The 19,021-nt window shown below is 32.0% G+C and overlaps 2 protein-coding genes across 2 annotated transcripts in view; both read right to left on the reverse strand.

The window, feature by feature from the left end:
- LOC143051540 (uncharacterized) overlaps positions 1 to 10,642 on the reverse strand; it is a 92,058-nt gene extending 81,416 nt beyond the window's left edge. The window contains exons 1-3 of the mRNA XM_076224434.1: positions 10,547 to 10,642; positions 9,819 to 9,917; positions 9,176 to 9,277 (exon numbers count right to left, since the gene is read on the reverse strand). Coding sequence (XP_076080549.1) covers positions 9,176 to 9,277; positions 9,819 to 9,917; positions 10,547 to 10,630 — 285 coding nt within the window. The 5' untranslated portion in view covers positions 10,631 to 10,642. The remainder of the gene's footprint in view (positions 1 to 9,175; positions 9,278 to 9,818; positions 9,918 to 10,546) is intronic.
- LOC143051533 (uncharacterized) overlaps positions 1 to 19,021 on the reverse strand; it is a 621,634-nt gene that overhangs the window by 569,562 nt on the left and 33,051 nt on the right. The gene's annotated exons all lie outside the window — the stretch shown is intronic.

A 19,021-nucleotide genomic window follows, 5' to 3' on the forward strand; every position in this document is an offset into this window, starting at 1 on the left:
TACTTGACATAAAGACCAGTGAACCTAAACCAACAACAAATATAAAGTATACAATGTAGAATAGTCTGATTTATACTTGACATAAAGACCAGTGAACCTTAACCAACAACAAATATAAAGTATACAATGCAGAATAGTCTTATTTATACTTGACATAAAGACCAGTAAACCTAAACCAACAACAAATATAAAGTATACAATGCAGAATGGTCTTATTTATACTTGACATAAAGAACAGTAAACCTAAACCAGCAACAAATATAAAGTATACAATGCAGAATAGTCTTATTTATACTTGACATAAAGACCAGTGAACCTTAACCAACAACACATATAAAGTATACAATGCAGAATAGTCTTATTTATACTTGACATAAAGAACAGTGAACCTTAACCAACAACAAATATAAAGTATACAATGCAGAATGGTCTTATTTATACTTGACATAAAGTACAGTGAACCTAAACCAGCAACAAATATAAAGTATACAATGCAGAATGGACTTATTTATACTTGACATAAAGACCAGTGAACCTTAACCAACAACAAATATAAAGTATACAATGCAGAATAGTCTTATTTATACTTGACATAAAGACCAGTGAACCTTAACCAACAACAAATATAAAGTATACAATACAGAATAGTCTTATTTATACTTGACATAAAGACCAGTAAACCTTAACCAACAACAAATATAAAGTATACAATGCAGAATAGTCTTATTTATACTTGACATAAAGACCAGTGAACCTAAACCAACAACAAATATAAAGTATACAATACAGAATAGTCTTATTTATACTTGACATAAAGATTAGGGAACCTTAACCAACAACAAATATAAAGTATACAATGCAGAATAGTCTTATTTATACTTGACATAAAGAACAGTAAACCTTAACCAACAACAAATATAAAGTATACAATGCAGAATGATCTTATTTATACTTGACATAAAGACCGGTGAACCTAAACCAACAACAAATATAAAGTATACAATGCAGAAAAGTCTTATTTATACTTGACATAAAGACCAGTAAACCTAAACCAACAACAAATATAAAGTATACAATGCAGAATAGTCTTATTTATACTTGACATAAAAAACAGTGAACCTAAACCAACAACAAATATAAAGTATACAATGCAGAATAGTCTTATTTATACTTGACATAAAGACCAGTGAACCTTAACCAACAACAAATATAAAGTATACAATGCAGAATAGTCTTATTTATACTTGACATAAAGACCAGTAAACCTAAACCAACAACAAATATAAAGTATACAATGCAGAATGGTCTTATTTATACTTGACATAAAGAACAGTAAACCTAAACCAGCAACAAATATAAAGTATACAATGCAGAATAGTCTGATTTATACTTGACATAAAGACCAGTGAACCTTAACCAACAACACATATAAAGTATACAATGCAGAATAGTCTTATTTATACTTGACATAAAGAACAGTGAACCTTAACCAACAACAAATATAAAGTATACAATGCAGAATGGTCTTATTTATACTTGACATAAAGTACAGTGAACCTAAACCAGCAACAAATATAAAGTATACAATGCAGAATGGACTTATTTATACTTGACATAAAGACCAGTGAACCTTAACCAACAACAAATATAAAGTATACAATGCAGAATAGTCTTATTTATACTTGACATAAAGACCAGTGAACCTTAACCAACAACAAATATAAAGTATACAATACAGAATAGTCTTATTTATACTTGACATAAAGACCAGTAAACCTTAACCAACAACAAATATAAAGTATACAATGCAGAATAGTCTTATTTATACTTGACATAAAGACCAGTGAACCTAAACCAACAACAAATATAAAGTATACAATACAGAATAGTCTTATTTATACTTGACATAAAGAACAGGGAACCTTAACCAACAACAAATATAAAGTATACAATGCAGAATAGTCTTATTTATACTTGACATAAAGAACAGTAAACCTTAACCAACAACAAATATAAAGTATACAATGCAGAATGGTCTTATTTATACTTGACATAAAGACCAGTGAACCTAAACCAACAACAAATATAAAGTATACAATGCAGAAAAGTCTTATTTATACTTGACATAAAGACCAGTAAACCTAAACCAACAACAAATATAAAGTATACAATGCAGAATAGTCTTATTTATACTTGACATAAAGAACAGTGAACCTAAATCAACAACAAATATAAAGTATACAATGCAGAATAGTCTTATTTATACTTGACATAAAGACCAGTGAACATAAACCAACAACAAATATAAAGTATACAATGCAGAATAGTCTTATTTATACTTGACATAAAGAACAGTGAACCTAAACCAACAACAAATATAAAGTATACAATACAGAATAGTCTTATTTATACTTGACATAAAGACCAGTAAACCTAAACCAACAACAAATATAAAGTATACAATGCAGAATAGTCTTATTTATACTTGACATAAAGAACAGTAAACCTTAACCAACAACAAATATAAAGTATACAATGCAGAATAGTCTTATTTATACTTGACATAAAGAACAGTAAACCTTAACCAACAACAAATATAAAGTATACAATGCAGAATAGTCTTATTTATACTTGACATAAAGACCAGTCAACCTAAACCAACAACAAATATAAAGTATACAATGCAGAATAGTCTTATTTATACTTGACATATAGAACAGTAAACCTTAACCAACAACAAATATAAAGTATACAATGCAGAATAGTCTTATTTATACTTGACATAAAGACCAGTAAACCTAAACCAACAACAAATATAAAGTATACAATGCAGAATAGTCTTATTTATACTTGACATAAAGAACAGGGAACCTTAACCAACAACACATATAAAGTATACAATGCAGAATGGTCTTATTTATACTTGACATAAAGACCAGTGAACCTAAACCAACAACAAATATAAAGTATACAATGCAGAAAAGTCTTATTTATACTTGACATAAAGACCGGTGAACCTAAACCAACAACAAATATAAAGTATACAATGCAGAAAAGTCTTATTTATACTTGACATAAAGACCAGTGAACCTAAACCAACAACAAATATAAAGTATACAATGCAGAATAGTCTGATTTATACTTGACATAAAGACCAGTGAACCTTAACCAACAACAAATATAAAGTATACAATGCAGAATAGTCTTATTTATACTTGACATAAAGACCAGTAAACCTAAACCAACAACAAATATAAAGTATACAATGCAGAATGGTCTTATTTATACTTGACATAAAGAACAGTAAACCTAAACCAGCAACAAATATAAAGTATACAATGCAGAATAGTCTTATTTATACTTGACATAAAGACCAGTGAACCTTAACCAACAACACATATAAAGTATACAATGCAGAATAGTCTTATTTATACTTGACATAAAGAACAGTGAACCTTAACCAACAACAAATATAAAGTATACAATGCAGAATGGTCTTATTTATACTTGACATAAAGTACAGCGAACCTAAACCAGCAACAAATATAAAGTATACAATGCAGAATGGACTTATTTATACTTGACATAAAGACCAGTGAACCTTAACCAACAACAAATATAAAGTATACAATGCAGAATAGTCTTATTTATACTTGACATAAAGACCAGTGAACCTAAACCAACAACAAATATAAAGTATACAATGCAGAATAGTCTTATTTATACTTGACATAAAGACCAGTGAACCTTAACCAACAACAAATATAAAGTATACAATGCAGAATAGTCTTATTTATACTTGACATAAAGAACAGTGAACCTAAACCAACAACAAATATAAAGTATACAATACAGAATAGTCTTATTTATACTTGACATAAAGACCAGTAAACCTAAACCAACAACAAATATAAAGTATACAATGCAGAATAGTCTTATTTATACTTGACATAAAGAACAGTAAACCTAAACCAACAACAAATATAAAGTATACAATGCAGAATAGTCTTATTTATACTTGACATAAAGAACAGTGAACCTAAACCAACAACAAATATAAAGTATACAATGCAGAATAGTCTTATTTATACTTGACATAAAGACCAGTGAACATAAACCAACAACAAATATAAAGTATACAATGCAGAATAGTCTTATTTATACTTGACATAAAGAACAGTGAACCTAAACCAACAACAAATATAAAGTATACAATACAGAATAGTCTTATTTATACTTGACATAAAGACCAGTAAACCTAAACCAACAACAAATATAAAGTATACAATGCAGAATAGTCTTATTTATACTTGACATAAAGAACAGTAAACCTTAACCAACAACAAATATAAAGTATACAATGCAGAATAGTCTTATTTATACTTGACATAAAGAACAGTAAACCTTAACCAACAACAAATATAAAGTATACAATGCAGAATAGTCTTATTTATACTTGACATAAAGACCAGTCAACCTAAACCAACAACAAATATAAAGTATACAATGCAGAATAGTCTTATTTATACTTGACATATAGAACAGTAAACCTTAACCAACAACAAATATAAAGTATACAATAGTCTTATTTATACTTGACATAAAGAACAGTGAACCTTAACCAACAACAAATATAAAGTATACAATGCAGAATAGTCTTATTTATACTTGACATAAAGACCAGTAAACCTTAACCAACAACAAATATAAAGTATACAATGCAGAATAGTCTTATTTATACTTGACATAAAGACCAGTGAACCTAAACCAACAACAAATATAAAGTATACAATGCAGAAAAGTCTTATTTATACTTGACATAAAGACCAGTGAACCTAAACCAACAACAAATATAAAGTATACAATGCAGAAAAGTCTTATTTATACTTGACATAAAGACCAGTGAACCTAAACCAACAACAAATATAAAGTATACAATGCAGAATAGTCTGATTTATACTTGACATAAAGACCAGTGAACCTTAACCAACAACAAATATAAAGTATACAATGCAGAATAGTCTTATTTATACTTGACATAAAGACCAGTAAACCTAAACCAACAACAAATATAAAGTATACAATGCAGAATGGTCTTATTTATACTTGACATAAAGAACAGTAAACCTAAACCAGCAACAAATATAAAGTATACAATGCAGAATAGTCTTATTTATACTTGACATAAAGACCAGTGAACCTTAACCAACAACACATATAAAGTATACAATGCAGAATAGTCTTATTTATACTTGACATAAAGAACAGTGAACCTTAACCAACAACAAATATAAAGTATACAATGCAGAATGGTCTTATTTATACTTGACATAAAGTACAGCGAACCTAAACCAGCAACAAATATAAAGTATACAATGCAGAATGGACTTATTTATACTTGACATAAAGACCAGTGAACCTTAACCAACAACAAATATAAAGTATACAATGCAGAATAGTCTTATTTATACTTGACATAAAGACCAGTGAACCTAAACCAACAACAAATATAAAGTATACAATGCAGAATAGTCTTATTTATACTTGACATAAAGACCAGTGAACCTTAACCAACAACAAATATAAAGTATACAATGCAGAATAGTCTTATTTATACTTGACATAAAGAACAGTAAACCTTAACCAGCAACAAATATAAAGTATACAATGCAGAATAGTCTTATTTATACTTGACATAAAGACCAGTGAACCTAAACCAACAACAAATATAAAGTATACAATGCAGAATGGTCTTATTTATATTTGACATAAAGACCAGTGAACCTTAACCAACAACAAATATAAAGTATACAATACAGAATAGTCTTATTTATACTTGACATAAAGAACAGGGAACCTTAACCAACAACAAATATAAAGTATACAATGCAGAATGGTCATTTTTATACTTGACATAAAGAACAGGGAACCTTAACCAACAACAAATATAAAGTATACAATGCAGAATAGTCTTATTTATACTTGACATAAAGACCAGTGAACCTAAACCAACAACAAATATAAAGTATACAATGCAGAATAGTCTTATTTATACTTGACATAAAGACCAGTGAACCTTAACCAACAACAAATATAAAGTATACAATGCAGAATAGTCTTATTTATACTTGACATAAAGACCAGTGAACCTTAACCAACAACAAATATAAAGTATACAATGCAGAATAGTCTTATTTATACTTGACATAAAGACCAGTGAACCTTAACCAACAACAAATATAAAGTATACAATGCAGAATGGTCTTATTTATACTTGACATAAAGACCAGTAAACCTAAACCAACAACAAATATAAAGTATACAATGCAGAATGGTCTTATTTATACTTGACATAAAGACCAGTAAGCCTTAACCAGCAACAAATATAAAGTATACAATGCAGAATAGTCTTATTTATACTTGACATAAAGACCAGTGAACCTTAACCAACAACAAATATAAAGTATACAATGCAGAATAGTCTTATTTATACTTGACATAAAGAACAATAAACCTTAACCAACAACAAATATAAAGTATACAATGCAGAATAGTCTTATTTATACTTGACGTAAAGAACAGTAAACCTAAACCAACAACAAATATAAAGTATACAATGCAGAATGGTCTTATTTATACTTGACATAAAGTATACAATGCAGAATAGTCTTATTTATACTTGACATAAAGACCAGTGAACCTAAACCAACAACAAATATAAAGTATACAATGCAGAATAGTCTTATTTATACTTGACATAAAGACCAGTGAACCTAAACCAACAACAAATATAAAGTATACAATGCAGAATAGTCTTATTTATACTTGACATAAAGACCAGTGAACCTAAACCAACAACAAATATAAAGTATACAATGCAGAATAGTCTTATTTATACTTGACATAAAGACCAGTGAACCTTAACCAACAACACATATAAAGTATACAATGCAGAATAGTCTTATCTATACTTGATATAAAGAACAGTAAATCTTAACCAACAACAAATATAAAGTATACAATGCAGAATAGTCTTATTTATACTTGACATAAAGAACAGTAAACCTAAACCAACAACAAATATAAAGTATACAATGCAGAATAGTCTTATTTATACTTGACATAAAGAACAGTAAATCTTAACCAACAACAAATATAAAGTATACAATGCAGAATAGTCTTATTTATACTTGACATAAAGAACAGTAAACCTTAACCAACAACAAATATAAAGTATACAATGCAGAATAGTCTTATTTATACTTGACATAAAGAACAGTCAACCTTAACCAACAACACATATAAAGTATACAATGCAGAATAGTCTTATTTATACTTGACATAAAGAACAGTAAACCTTAACCAACAACAAATATAAATACCTTAACCAACAACACATATAAAGTATACAATGCAGAATAGTCTTATTTATACTTGACATAAAGAACAGTAAACCTTAACCAACAACAAATATAAAGTATACAATGCAGAATAGTCTTATTTATACTTGACATAAAGACCAGTAAACCTTAACCAACAACAAATATAAAGTATACAATGCAGAATGGACTTATTTATACTTGACATATAGAACAGTAAACCTAAACCAACAACAAATATAAAGTATACAATGCAGAATAGTCTTATTTATACTTGACATAAAGAACAGTGAACCTAAACCAACAACAAATATAAAGTATACAATGCAGAATAGTCTTATTTATACTGGACATAAAGAACAGTAAACCTAAACCAACAACAAATATAAAGTATACAATGCAGAATAGTCTTATTTATACTTGACATAAAGACCAGTGAACCTAAACCAACAACAAATATAAAGTATACAATGCAGAATAGTCTTATTTATACTTGACATAAAGAACAGTGAACTTAAACCAACAACAAATATAAAGTATACAATGCAGAATAGTCTTATTTATACTTGATATAAAGAACAGTGAACCTAAACCAACAACAAATATAAAGTATACAATGCAGAATAGTCTTATTTATACTTGACATAAAGACCAGTAAACCTTAACCAACAACAAATATAAAGTATACAATGCAGAATAGTCTTATTTATACTTGACATAAAGAACAGTAAACCTAAACCAACAACAAATATAAAGTATACAATGCAGAATGGTCTTATTTATACTTGACATAAAGAACAGTAAATGTAGGATTGGTGTTAGATGTGTTGGTGGCGTATGATGAGATGGTAGTTGTGTCAGTAGTGTATGATTGGTGTTAGGTGTGTTGGTAGAGTATGATGAGATGGAAGTTGTGTCAGTAGTGCATGATTGGTGTTAAGTGTGTTGGCAGAGTATGATGAGATGGTAGTTGTGTCAGTAGTATATGATTGATGTAGTGTGTGTTGGTAGAGTATGATGAGATGGAAGTTGTGTCAGTAGTGTAGGATTGGTGTTAAGTGTGTTGGTAGAGTATGATGAGATGGAAGTTGTGTCAGTAGTGTATGATTGGTGTTAAGTGTGTTGGCAGAGTATGATGAGATGGTAGTTGTGTCAGTAGTATATGATTGATGTAGTGTGTGTTGGTAGAGTATGATGAGATGGAAATTACAGAAATCGCTTAAATTTTACAATTATTTAGTTTATGTACAGCTTTTTTCGAAAACAACAAAAAAAAATATAGGTCACCGATGAGTTAAAAAAGATATTTCAATTTCAATGCCAAAAATGACATTTTTGCACAAAAGGGAGATAATTTGGAGCTTTTCCAATGATATCTACATTTTAAAAGTCACCCGAGGCCAACACCAATTGATTTTTTGGAATGATTCTTGTACCATAATGATAAAGTAATAACTACTTAAGGTAATAAATGAAATTTGTAATGAAAATCTTAAACCCGCGAGCCTCCTTAAGAAAACTGTGTTCATTCATTAAGTGTATTAATAAAAAGGTTTTTCCCTCCATGTAAAAGTTAAGCACAAACTGATTTCTTCATATTTAGTTTAACCTGTTTATTATACAGGTATTTCATCATAAACTTAAAAGTTGTACTTTATTATATTTTATCTGCAGCTGTTTATCCTCAACTATGGTATTTGTGTGTATATTATATTCATACTTTCTCTGTTGACTTGTATTTAGTTTTTAGAGAATAAAATATCTATCTATCTAATAAGAATAAAACGGAATGTTACCTCTTTTGTTTTCACCCAAGGACTGCATCCTTGATCTGTTAACCATTTTGTTACATCAATCCGTCCAAACTCAGCAGCATAATGTAAAGCTGTTTGTCCCAACTATAACAATGGAATAATATAAACATGTTAATGGTGTGTCATAACAAAATCATGAGAGGAGTCAAACAATTTACTGAATGTAAGAAATATAACATCTGTTAAGAAAATATCCAATTATATTTGTGTATAAACTATTAAATGGTAGATTAAGATGTAAATTCACTTTTTCTGATTCAGTGAAACAAAAAAGGTAAAATAGTAAACTCTGAATTATATAAGTGTAACAAGTCAAATAATAGCAACCCTCACTTTATATATCAAACAAGTATTTGTTGTCCATTTAACATGTATCATAAACAACATGATTTTATTTTGATTCAGTAGAATGACCAAAGTTGAAAAACAAACTTTTTTCAAGAAACATTAAAACGACTAATATTTTCTGATTCAGTACGAAGAGACAAGAAAAGTAAGACCCCACTTTATATAATTCTGACAAGTATTGTTTTTTTAAAAAGACATTTTACATTAAATCTGTAGAATTAACATTATCTGACAAAAGACTTGTTCTCTTTAACTTCTTATTAAAATCTATCATTACCTTGGTTGTAGCTTCTAACTGACTTCCGTGAGTGACTAGGAAAGTCACGACCTCCAGGTGTCCTCCCATGGCCGCCAACATTAATGGTGTCAATCCACTCTGTAATATCAACATAGAACAGACATCAAAACTTGTGTCATAAACTGGACAATGTTGTGTAATAAATATAAACAAAATATATATCACATGAATCAGTGGTCAAAACTGAATAAAATGACCAATCACACTTTTATTTATATTCTACATAAACAACAAATAAACAACATGTTTTATTGTGAGATGTCAGAACTTCCATCAGAACTGTCAGGTTAAAAAAAAACTTTTTTTAAGAAACATTAAAACGAGTTATATTTTCTGACTCAGTACGAAGAGACAAGAAAAATAAGACCCCACTTTATATAATTCTGTCAAGTATTTGTTATTTTTAAAAGATGTTTTACATTAGATCTGTAGAATTAACATTATCTAACTAAAGATGTAAACACAACTCGTTCTCTTTAACTTCTCATTAAAATCAAATGTTTACAAAATAATTTTTTGTCAAGAAACAAAATAAAACCTTTACTATCTGATTCAGTTCTGTGTTACGAATAAAATGAGACCCCACTTTATATAATTCTAACAAATATTTGTTGTCCATTAAACCTGTCTGATTAACAACATGATTTTGTGTAGATTCTGTATAAAGTGGTCTTTGGTCAGAGTAAGGTGATTATATCTATCATTACCAAGGTGGATTTAGCTTCTAATTGACTTCCGTGAGTGACTAGGAAAGTCACCATCTCCAGGTGTCCTCTCCCAGCGGCAAACATTAATGGTGTCCATCCCAACTGTAATATCAACAAATAACAGACATCAAAACTTGTGTCATAAACTGGACAATGTTGTGTAATAAATATAAACAAAATACATATTACATGAATCAGTGGTCAAAACTGAATAAAATGACCAGTCACACTTGTATTTATATTCTACATAAACAACAAATAAACAACATGTTTTATTGTGAGATGTCAGCACTTCCATCAGAACTGTTAGGTTAAAAAAAAAAAAATTTCAAGAAACATTAAAACAATTTATATTTTCTGATTCAGTACGAAGAGACAAGAAAAATAAGACCCCACTTTATATAATTCTGTCAAGTATTTGTTATTTTTAAAAGATGTTTTACATTAGATCTGTAGAATTAACATTATCTTACCAAATATGTTAACACAATTTGTTTTCATTAACTTCTCATTAAAATCAAATGTTTACAAAATAATTTTTCGTCAAGAAACAAAATAAAACCTTAACTATCTGATTCAGTTCTGTGTTACGAATAAAATGAGACCCCACTTTATATAATTCTAACAAATATGCGTGGTCCATTAAACCTGTCTGATTTTTGTGTAAATTCAAAATAATGATCAAAGCTTAGAAAATATTTAGTGGTATTACCGTGTAAAATGTTGGGTGTCTACCAGCTGCTTCATATCATATGTGTTGTTGTGAGTATAAGGGTAATATAACAATGGTGTATGTTTGTGGTGAGTGTAAGGGTAATATAGCAATGGTGTATGTTTGTGGTGAGTATATAACAGCTGCTTCATATCATATGTGTTGTTGTGAGTATAAGGGCGATATAGCAATGGTGTATGTGTTGTTGTGAGTATAAGGGTAATATAGCAATGGTATATGTTTGTGCTGAGTATAAGGGTAATATAGCAATGGTATATGTTTGTGGTGAGTATAAGGGTAATATAGCAATGGTGTATGTTTGTGCTGAGTATAAGGGTAATATAGCAATGGTGTATGTTTGTGCTGAGTATAAGGGTAATATGGCAATGGTGTATGTTTGTGCTGAGTATAAGGGTAATATAGCAATGGTGTATGTGTGTGGTGAGTATAAGGGTAATATAGCAATGGTATATGTTTGTGTTGAGTATAAGGGTAATATGGCAATGGTGTATGTTTGTGCTGAGTATAAGGGTAATATAGCAATGGTATATGTTTGTGGTGAGTATAAGGGTAATATGACAATGGTATATGTTTGTGGTGAGTATAAGGGTAATATAGCAATGGTATATGTTTGTGGTAAGTATAAGGGTAATATGACAATGGTGTATGTTTGTGGTGAGTATAAGGGTAATATAGCAATGGTGTATGTTTGAGGTGAGTATAAGGGTAATATGGCAATGGTGTATGTTTGTGGTGAGTATAAAGGTAATATAGCAATGGTGTATGTTTGTGCTGAGTATAAGGGTAATATAGCAATGGTGAATGTTTGTGGTGAGTATAAGGGTAATATAGCAATGGTGTATGTTTGTGGTGAGTATAAGGGTAATATAGCAATGGTGTATGTTTGTGCTGAGTATAAGGGTAATATGACAATGGTGTTTGTGGTGAGTATAATGGTAATATGGCAATGGTATATGTTTGTGGTGAGTATAAGGGTAATATGGCAATGGTGTATGTTTGTGGTGAGTATAAGGGTAATATGGCAATGGTGTATGTTTGTGGTGAGTACAAGGGTAATATGGCAATGGTATATGTTTGTGCTGAGTATAAGGGTAATAGAGTAATGGTGTATGTTTGTGCTGAGTATAAGGGTAATATAGCAAAGGTGTATGTGTTGTTGTGAGTATAAAGGTAATAGAGCAATGGTATATGTTTGTGCTGAGTATAAGGGTAATATAGCAATGGTATATGTTTGTGGTGAGTATAAGGGTGATATAGCAATGGTGTATGTGTTGTTGTGAGTATAAGGGTAATATGGCAATGGTATATGTTTGTGGTGAGTATAAGGGTAATATAGCAATGGTGTATGTTTGTGGTGAGTATAAGGGTAATATAGCAATGGTATATGTTTGTGGTGAGTATAAGGGTAATATGGCAATGGTGTATGTTTGTGGTGAGTATAAGGGTAATATAGCAATGGTGTATGTGTGTGGTGAGTATAAGGGTAATATAGCAATGGTATATGTTTGTGGTGAGTATAAGGGTAATATCGCAATGGTGTATGTTTGTGGTGAGTATAAGGGTAATATGGCAATGGTGTATGTTTGTGTTGAGTATAAGGGTAATATGGCAATGGTATATGTTTGTGCTGAGTATAAGGGTAATATGGCAATGGTGTATGTTTGTGGTGAGTATAAGGGTAATATAGCAATGGTGTATGTTTGTGCTGAGTATAAGGGTAATATAACAATGGTGTATGTTTGTGCTGAGTATAAGGGTAATATAGCAATGGTGTATGTTTGTGCTGAGTATAAGGGTAATATAGCAATGGTATATGTTTGTGGTGAGTATAAGGGTAATATAGCAATGGTGTATGTTTGTGGTGAGTATAAGGGTAATATGGCAATGGTGTATGTTTGTGCTGAGTATAAGGGTAATATGGCAATGGTGTATGTTTGTGGTGAGTATAAGGGTAATATAGCAATGGTGAATGTTTGTGGTGAGTATAAGGGTAATATAGCAATGGTGTATGTGTGTGGTTAGTATAAGTAAAGAACTGCAATAAGCCAAGTTTATTTTTTTCAAGTTTGCATTGCCTATAAGTGTGATCTGTCACTTGTTTGTGATGAGTGTAATAATGTCATTGCTATGTCACATGTTGGTGTTGAGTATAAGAGTGTCAATGCAACGTCACATGTTGGTGTTGAGTATAAGAGTGTCACTGCTACGTCACATACATATGTGTGTTGACTATAAGAGTGTCACTGCTATGTCACATGCTGGTGTTGAGTATAAGAGTGTCATTGCTATGTCACATGTTAGTGTTGAGGTAAAGAGTGTCAGTGTTATGTCACATGTTGGTGTTGAGGTAAAGAGTGGCATTGCTATGTCACATGTTGGTGTTGAGGTAAAGAGTCTCATTGCTATGTCACATGTTGGTGTTGAGTATAAGAATGTCATTGCTATGCCACATGTTGGTGTTTAGGTAAAGAGTGTCATTGCTATGTCACATGTTTGTGTTGAGTATAAGTATGTCATTGATATGTCACATATTTGTGTTGAATATAAGAGTGTCACTGATATGTCACATGTTGGTGTTGAGTATAAGAGTGTCATTGATATGTCACATGTTAGTGTTGAGGTAAAGGATGTCAGTGATATGTCACATGTTGATGTTGAGGTAAAGAGTGGTAGTGCTAAGTCACATGCTGGTGTTGAATATAAGAGTGTCACTGCTACGTAACATGTTGGTGATGGGTATAAGAGTGTCATTGCTATGTCACATGTTGGTGATGAGCGTAAGAATGTCACTGCTGTGTCACATGTTGGTGTTGACTATAAGAGTGTCATTGCTATGTCACATGTTGGTGTTGACTATAAGAGTGTCATTGCTATGTCACATGTTGGTGTTGACTATACGAGTGTCATTGCGATGTCACATGTCAGTGTTGACTAGAAGAGTGTCATTGCTAAGTAACATGTTGGTGTTGACTATAAGAGTATCGTTGTTATGTCACATGTTGGTGTTGAGGATATGAGTGTCATTGCAATGTCACATGTTAGTGTTGACTATAAGAGTGTCATAGCTAAGAGACATGTTGGTGTTGACTATTATAGTGTCGCTGCTATGTCACATGTTGGTGTTGAGCATATGTGTGCCATTGCTATGTCACATGTTGGTGTTGACTGTAAGAGTGTCATTGCTATGTCACATGTTGGTGTTGAGGTAGAGTGTCAGTGCTATGTTACATGTTGGTGTTGCCTATAAGAGTGTCATTGCTATGTCACATGTTGGTGTTGACTATAAGAGTGTCATTGCTACGTCACATGTTGGTGTTGAGTATAAGAGTGTCGCTGCTACATCACATGTTGGTGTTGACTATAAGAGTGTCATTGCTATGTCACAGGTTGGTGTTGACTATAATAGTGTCGTTGATATGTCACATGTTGGTGTTGACTATAAGAGTGTCATTGCTATGTCACATGTTGGTGTTGACTATAAGAGTGACATTGCTATGTCACATGTTGGTGTTGAGGTAAATAGTGTTGTTGCTATGTCACATGTTGGTGTTGAGCATATGAGTATTATTGCTATGTCACATGTTGGTGTTGACTATAAGAGTGGCATTGCTATGTCACATGTTGGTGTTGACTATAAGAGTGGCATTGCTATGTCACATGTTGGTGTTGACTATAAAAGTGGCATTGCTATGTCACATGTTGGTGTTGACTATAAGAGTGACATTGCGATGTCACATGTCAGTGTTGAGGTAAATAGTGTTGTTGCTATGTCACATGTTGGTGTTGAGCATATGAGTATTATTGCTATGTCACATGTTGGCGTTGACTATAAGAGTGGCATTGCTATGTCACATGTTGGTGTTGACTATAAGAGTGGCATTACTATGTCACATGTTGGTGTTGACTATAAGAGTGGCATTGCTATGTCACATGTTGGTGTTGACTATACGAGTGTCATTGCGATGTCACATGTCAGTGTTGACTAGAAGAGTGTCATTGCTAAGTGACATGTTGGTGTTGACTATAAGAGTATCGTTGTTATGTCACATGTTGGTGTTGCGCATATGAGTGTCATTGCAATGTCACATGTTAGTGTTGACTATAAGAGTGTCATAGCTAAGAGACATGTTGGTGTTGACTATAATAGTGTTGGTATTGAGCATATGTGTGTCATTGCTATGTCATATGTTGGTGTTGACTGTAAGAGTGTCATTGCTATGTCACATGTTGGTGTTGAGGTAGAGTGTCAGTGCTATGTTACATGTTTGTGTTGAGTATAAGAGTGTAAGTGCTATGTCACATGTTAGTGTTAACTATAAGAGTGTCATTGCTATGTCACATGTGGTGTTGAGTATAATAGTTTCATTGCTACGTCACAAGTTGGTGTTGACTATAAGAGTGTCGTTAATATGTCACATGTTGGTGTTGAGATAAATAGTGTCATTTCTATGTCACATGTTGGTGTTGACTATAAGAGTGGCATTGCTATGTCACATGTTGGAGTTGAGTATAAGAGTGCCATTGCTATGTCACATGTTGGTGTTGACTATAAGAGTGGCATTGCTATGTCACATGTTGGAGTTGAGTATAAGAGTGTCATTGCTATGTCACATGTTGGTGTTGAGGTAAAGAGTGTCATTGCTATGTCACATGTTGGTGTTGAGCATATGAGTGTCATTCCTTTGTTACATGTTAGTGTTGACTATAAGAGTGGCATTGCTATGTCACATGTTGGTGTTGACTATAAGAGTGGCATTGTTATGTCACATGTTTGTGTTGACTATAAGAGTGTCATTGCTATGTCAAGTGTTGGAGTTGAATATAAGAGTGGCATTGCTATGTCACATGTTGGTGTTGACTATAAGAGTGGCATTGCTATGTCACATGTTGGAGTTGAGTATAAGAGTGTCATTTCTATGTCACATGTTGGTGTTGACTATAAGAGTGACATTGCTATGTCACAAGTTGGTGTTGAGGTAAATAGTGTTGTTGCTATGTCACATGTTGGTGTTGAGCATATGAGTATTATTGCTATGTCACATGTTGGTGTTGACTATAAGAGTGGCATTGCTATGTCACATGTTGGTGTTGACTATAAGAGTAGCATTGCTATGTCACATGTTGGTGTTGACTATAAGAGTGGCATTGCTATGTCACATGTTGGTGTTGACTATAAGATGATAAGAGTGTCATTGCTATGTCACATGTTGGTGTTGAGGTAAAGAGTGTCATTGCTATGTCACATGTTGGTGTTGAGCATATGAGTGTCATTTCTATGTCACATGTTGGTGTTGACTATAAGAGTGTCATTGATATGTCACATGTTGGTGTTGACTATAATAGTGTCATTGCTATGTCACATGTTGGTGTTGAGCATATGAGTGTCATTGCTATGTCATGTTCAGTACAAGAGTGGTAAATGTATGCTGTATAATCAGGTGTTACATGTCATGTTCAGTACAAGAGTGGTAAATGAATGTTGTATAATCAGTTGTCACATGTCATGTTCAGTACAAGAGTGGTAAATGAAAGTTGTATGATCAGGTGGCACATGTCATGTTCAGTACAAGAGTGGTAAATGTATGCTGTATAATCAGGTGTTACATGTCATGTTCAGTACAGGAATGGTAAATGTATGTTGTATAATCAGGTGTCACATGTCATGTTCAGTACAAGAGTGGTAAATGAAAGTTGTATGATCAGGTGGTTCATGTCATGTTTAGTACAGGAATGGTAAATTCATGTTGTATGATTATGTTCAGTACAGGAGTGGTATATATGTATGTTGTATGATCAGGTGTCACATGTCATGTTCAGTTCTGGAGTGGTGAATGAATGTTGTATAATCAGGTGTCACATGTCATGTTCAGTACTGGAATGGGTAAACTGGAATGGGTAATGAATGCTGCATGTCACATGTCATGTTCAGTACAAGAGTGGTAAATACAGGTTGTTTGCACCTGTCCTAAGTCAGGAATCTGTACAGTTGCACAGTAGTTGTCGTATGTTTATGTAATTTATACGTGTTTTTCGTTTCTTGTTTTTTTATATAGATTAGACCGTTGGTTTTCCCGTTAGAATGGTTTTACACTAGTAATTTTGGGGCCCTTTATAGCTTGTTGTTCGGTGTGAGCCAAGGCTCCGTGTTGAAGGCCGTGCATTGACCTATAATGGTTTACTTTTTTTAATTGTTATTTGGATGGAGAGTTGTCTCATTGGCACTCACACCACATCTTCCTATATCTATGTGTAATCAGGTGTCACATGTCATGTTCAGTACAAGAGTGGTAAATGTATGTGGTATAATCAGGGGTCACATGTCATGTTCAGTTCAAGAGTGGTAAATGGAGGTTTTATGATCAGGGGTCACATGTCATGTTCAATACAAGAGTGGTAAATGTATGTGGTATAATCAGGGGTCACATGTCATGTTCAGTTCAAGAGTGGTAAATGTATGTGGTATAATCAGGGGTCACATGTCATGTTCAGTTCAAGAGTGGTAAATGCAGGTTTTATGATCAGGGGTCACATGTCATGTTCAATACAAGAGTGGTAAATGTATGTGGTATAATCAGGTGTCACATGTCATGTTCAGTTCAAGAGTGGTAAATGTATGTGGTATAATCAGGGGTCACATGTCATGTTCAGTTCAAGAGTGGTAAATGCAGGTTTTATGATCAGGGGTCACATGTCATGTTCAATACAAGAGTGGTAAATGTATGTGGTATAATCAGGGGTCACATGTCATGTTCAGTTCAAGAGTGGTAAATGTATGTGGTATAATCACGGGTCACATGTCATGTTCAGTTCAAGAGTGGTAAATGCAGGTTTTATGATCAGGTGTCACATGTTATGTTCAATACATAAGTGGTTAATGAATGTTGTAGAATCAGGTGTCATGTCTCAAGTCATGGTCATGCAATATTTTTTTTAACCAAAGTAATGTTTTCTTGTGTAGAATACTATGTTACGTGTAAGAAAGTAAATCACAATATTTCAATTGTATACAGTTACGAAGTATCAGACAGCAACCCTTTGACATACAAACTGGAGTGGTATTCATCAGTGTAATGAAGTAAATCACACTATTTCAGTTGTATACAGTTACGAAGTATCAGACAGCAACCCTTTGACATACAAACTGGAGTGGTATTCATCAGTGTAATAAAGTTAATCACAATATATCATAATACTATGTTTCTTAATATTTTGAAGACAAGAGTATTTGCAATAACTAGAACATTGTAGAATGTACACTGAATCATTGAACACTAACAAGGGCAATGTTTAACTGATCCACATTATGTGTACTATATAATAAATATCTGTAAATGTGTTAAACATTTTACTTTACTTACAGAATCTCTACATTCCAAGTTAGCTCTGTTCTTTACACATAATTCTACCTCTTTTTTATTCCCCTCCTTTGCAGCTGTAAGAAGTTTCTGTAAGCAAAACAAAGCTTTAACATTTTCCTCTAGAACATACAAATGTATTATAAATGTAATAATTGAATTTAACAAGCTACATTTTTACAGTTTCAACAGTTTATACCAAATACAGTGATTACCAAGAAGGAGTGAACTTGTTGTCTATAATTTCAGAGTTTTTTTAGAAAAGTCTGTAGACAATTGTATTATGCATCAGTTTTGAGATCAGTCTAAGTTTTTTTGAGGTTTGCGTTGCTTGGTCTTTAGTTTTCTATGTAATGTTTTGAATATAAAAAGAAGATGTGGTATGAT

The sequence above is a fragment of the Mytilus galloprovincialis genome, chromosome 11 (genome assembly GCF_965363235.1).
Source record: "Mytilus galloprovincialis chromosome 11, xbMytGall1.hap1.1, whole genome shotgun sequence".
Classification (NCBI taxonomy): domain Eukaryota; kingdom Metazoa; phylum Mollusca; class Bivalvia; order Mytilida; family Mytilidae; genus Mytilus; species Mytilus galloprovincialis.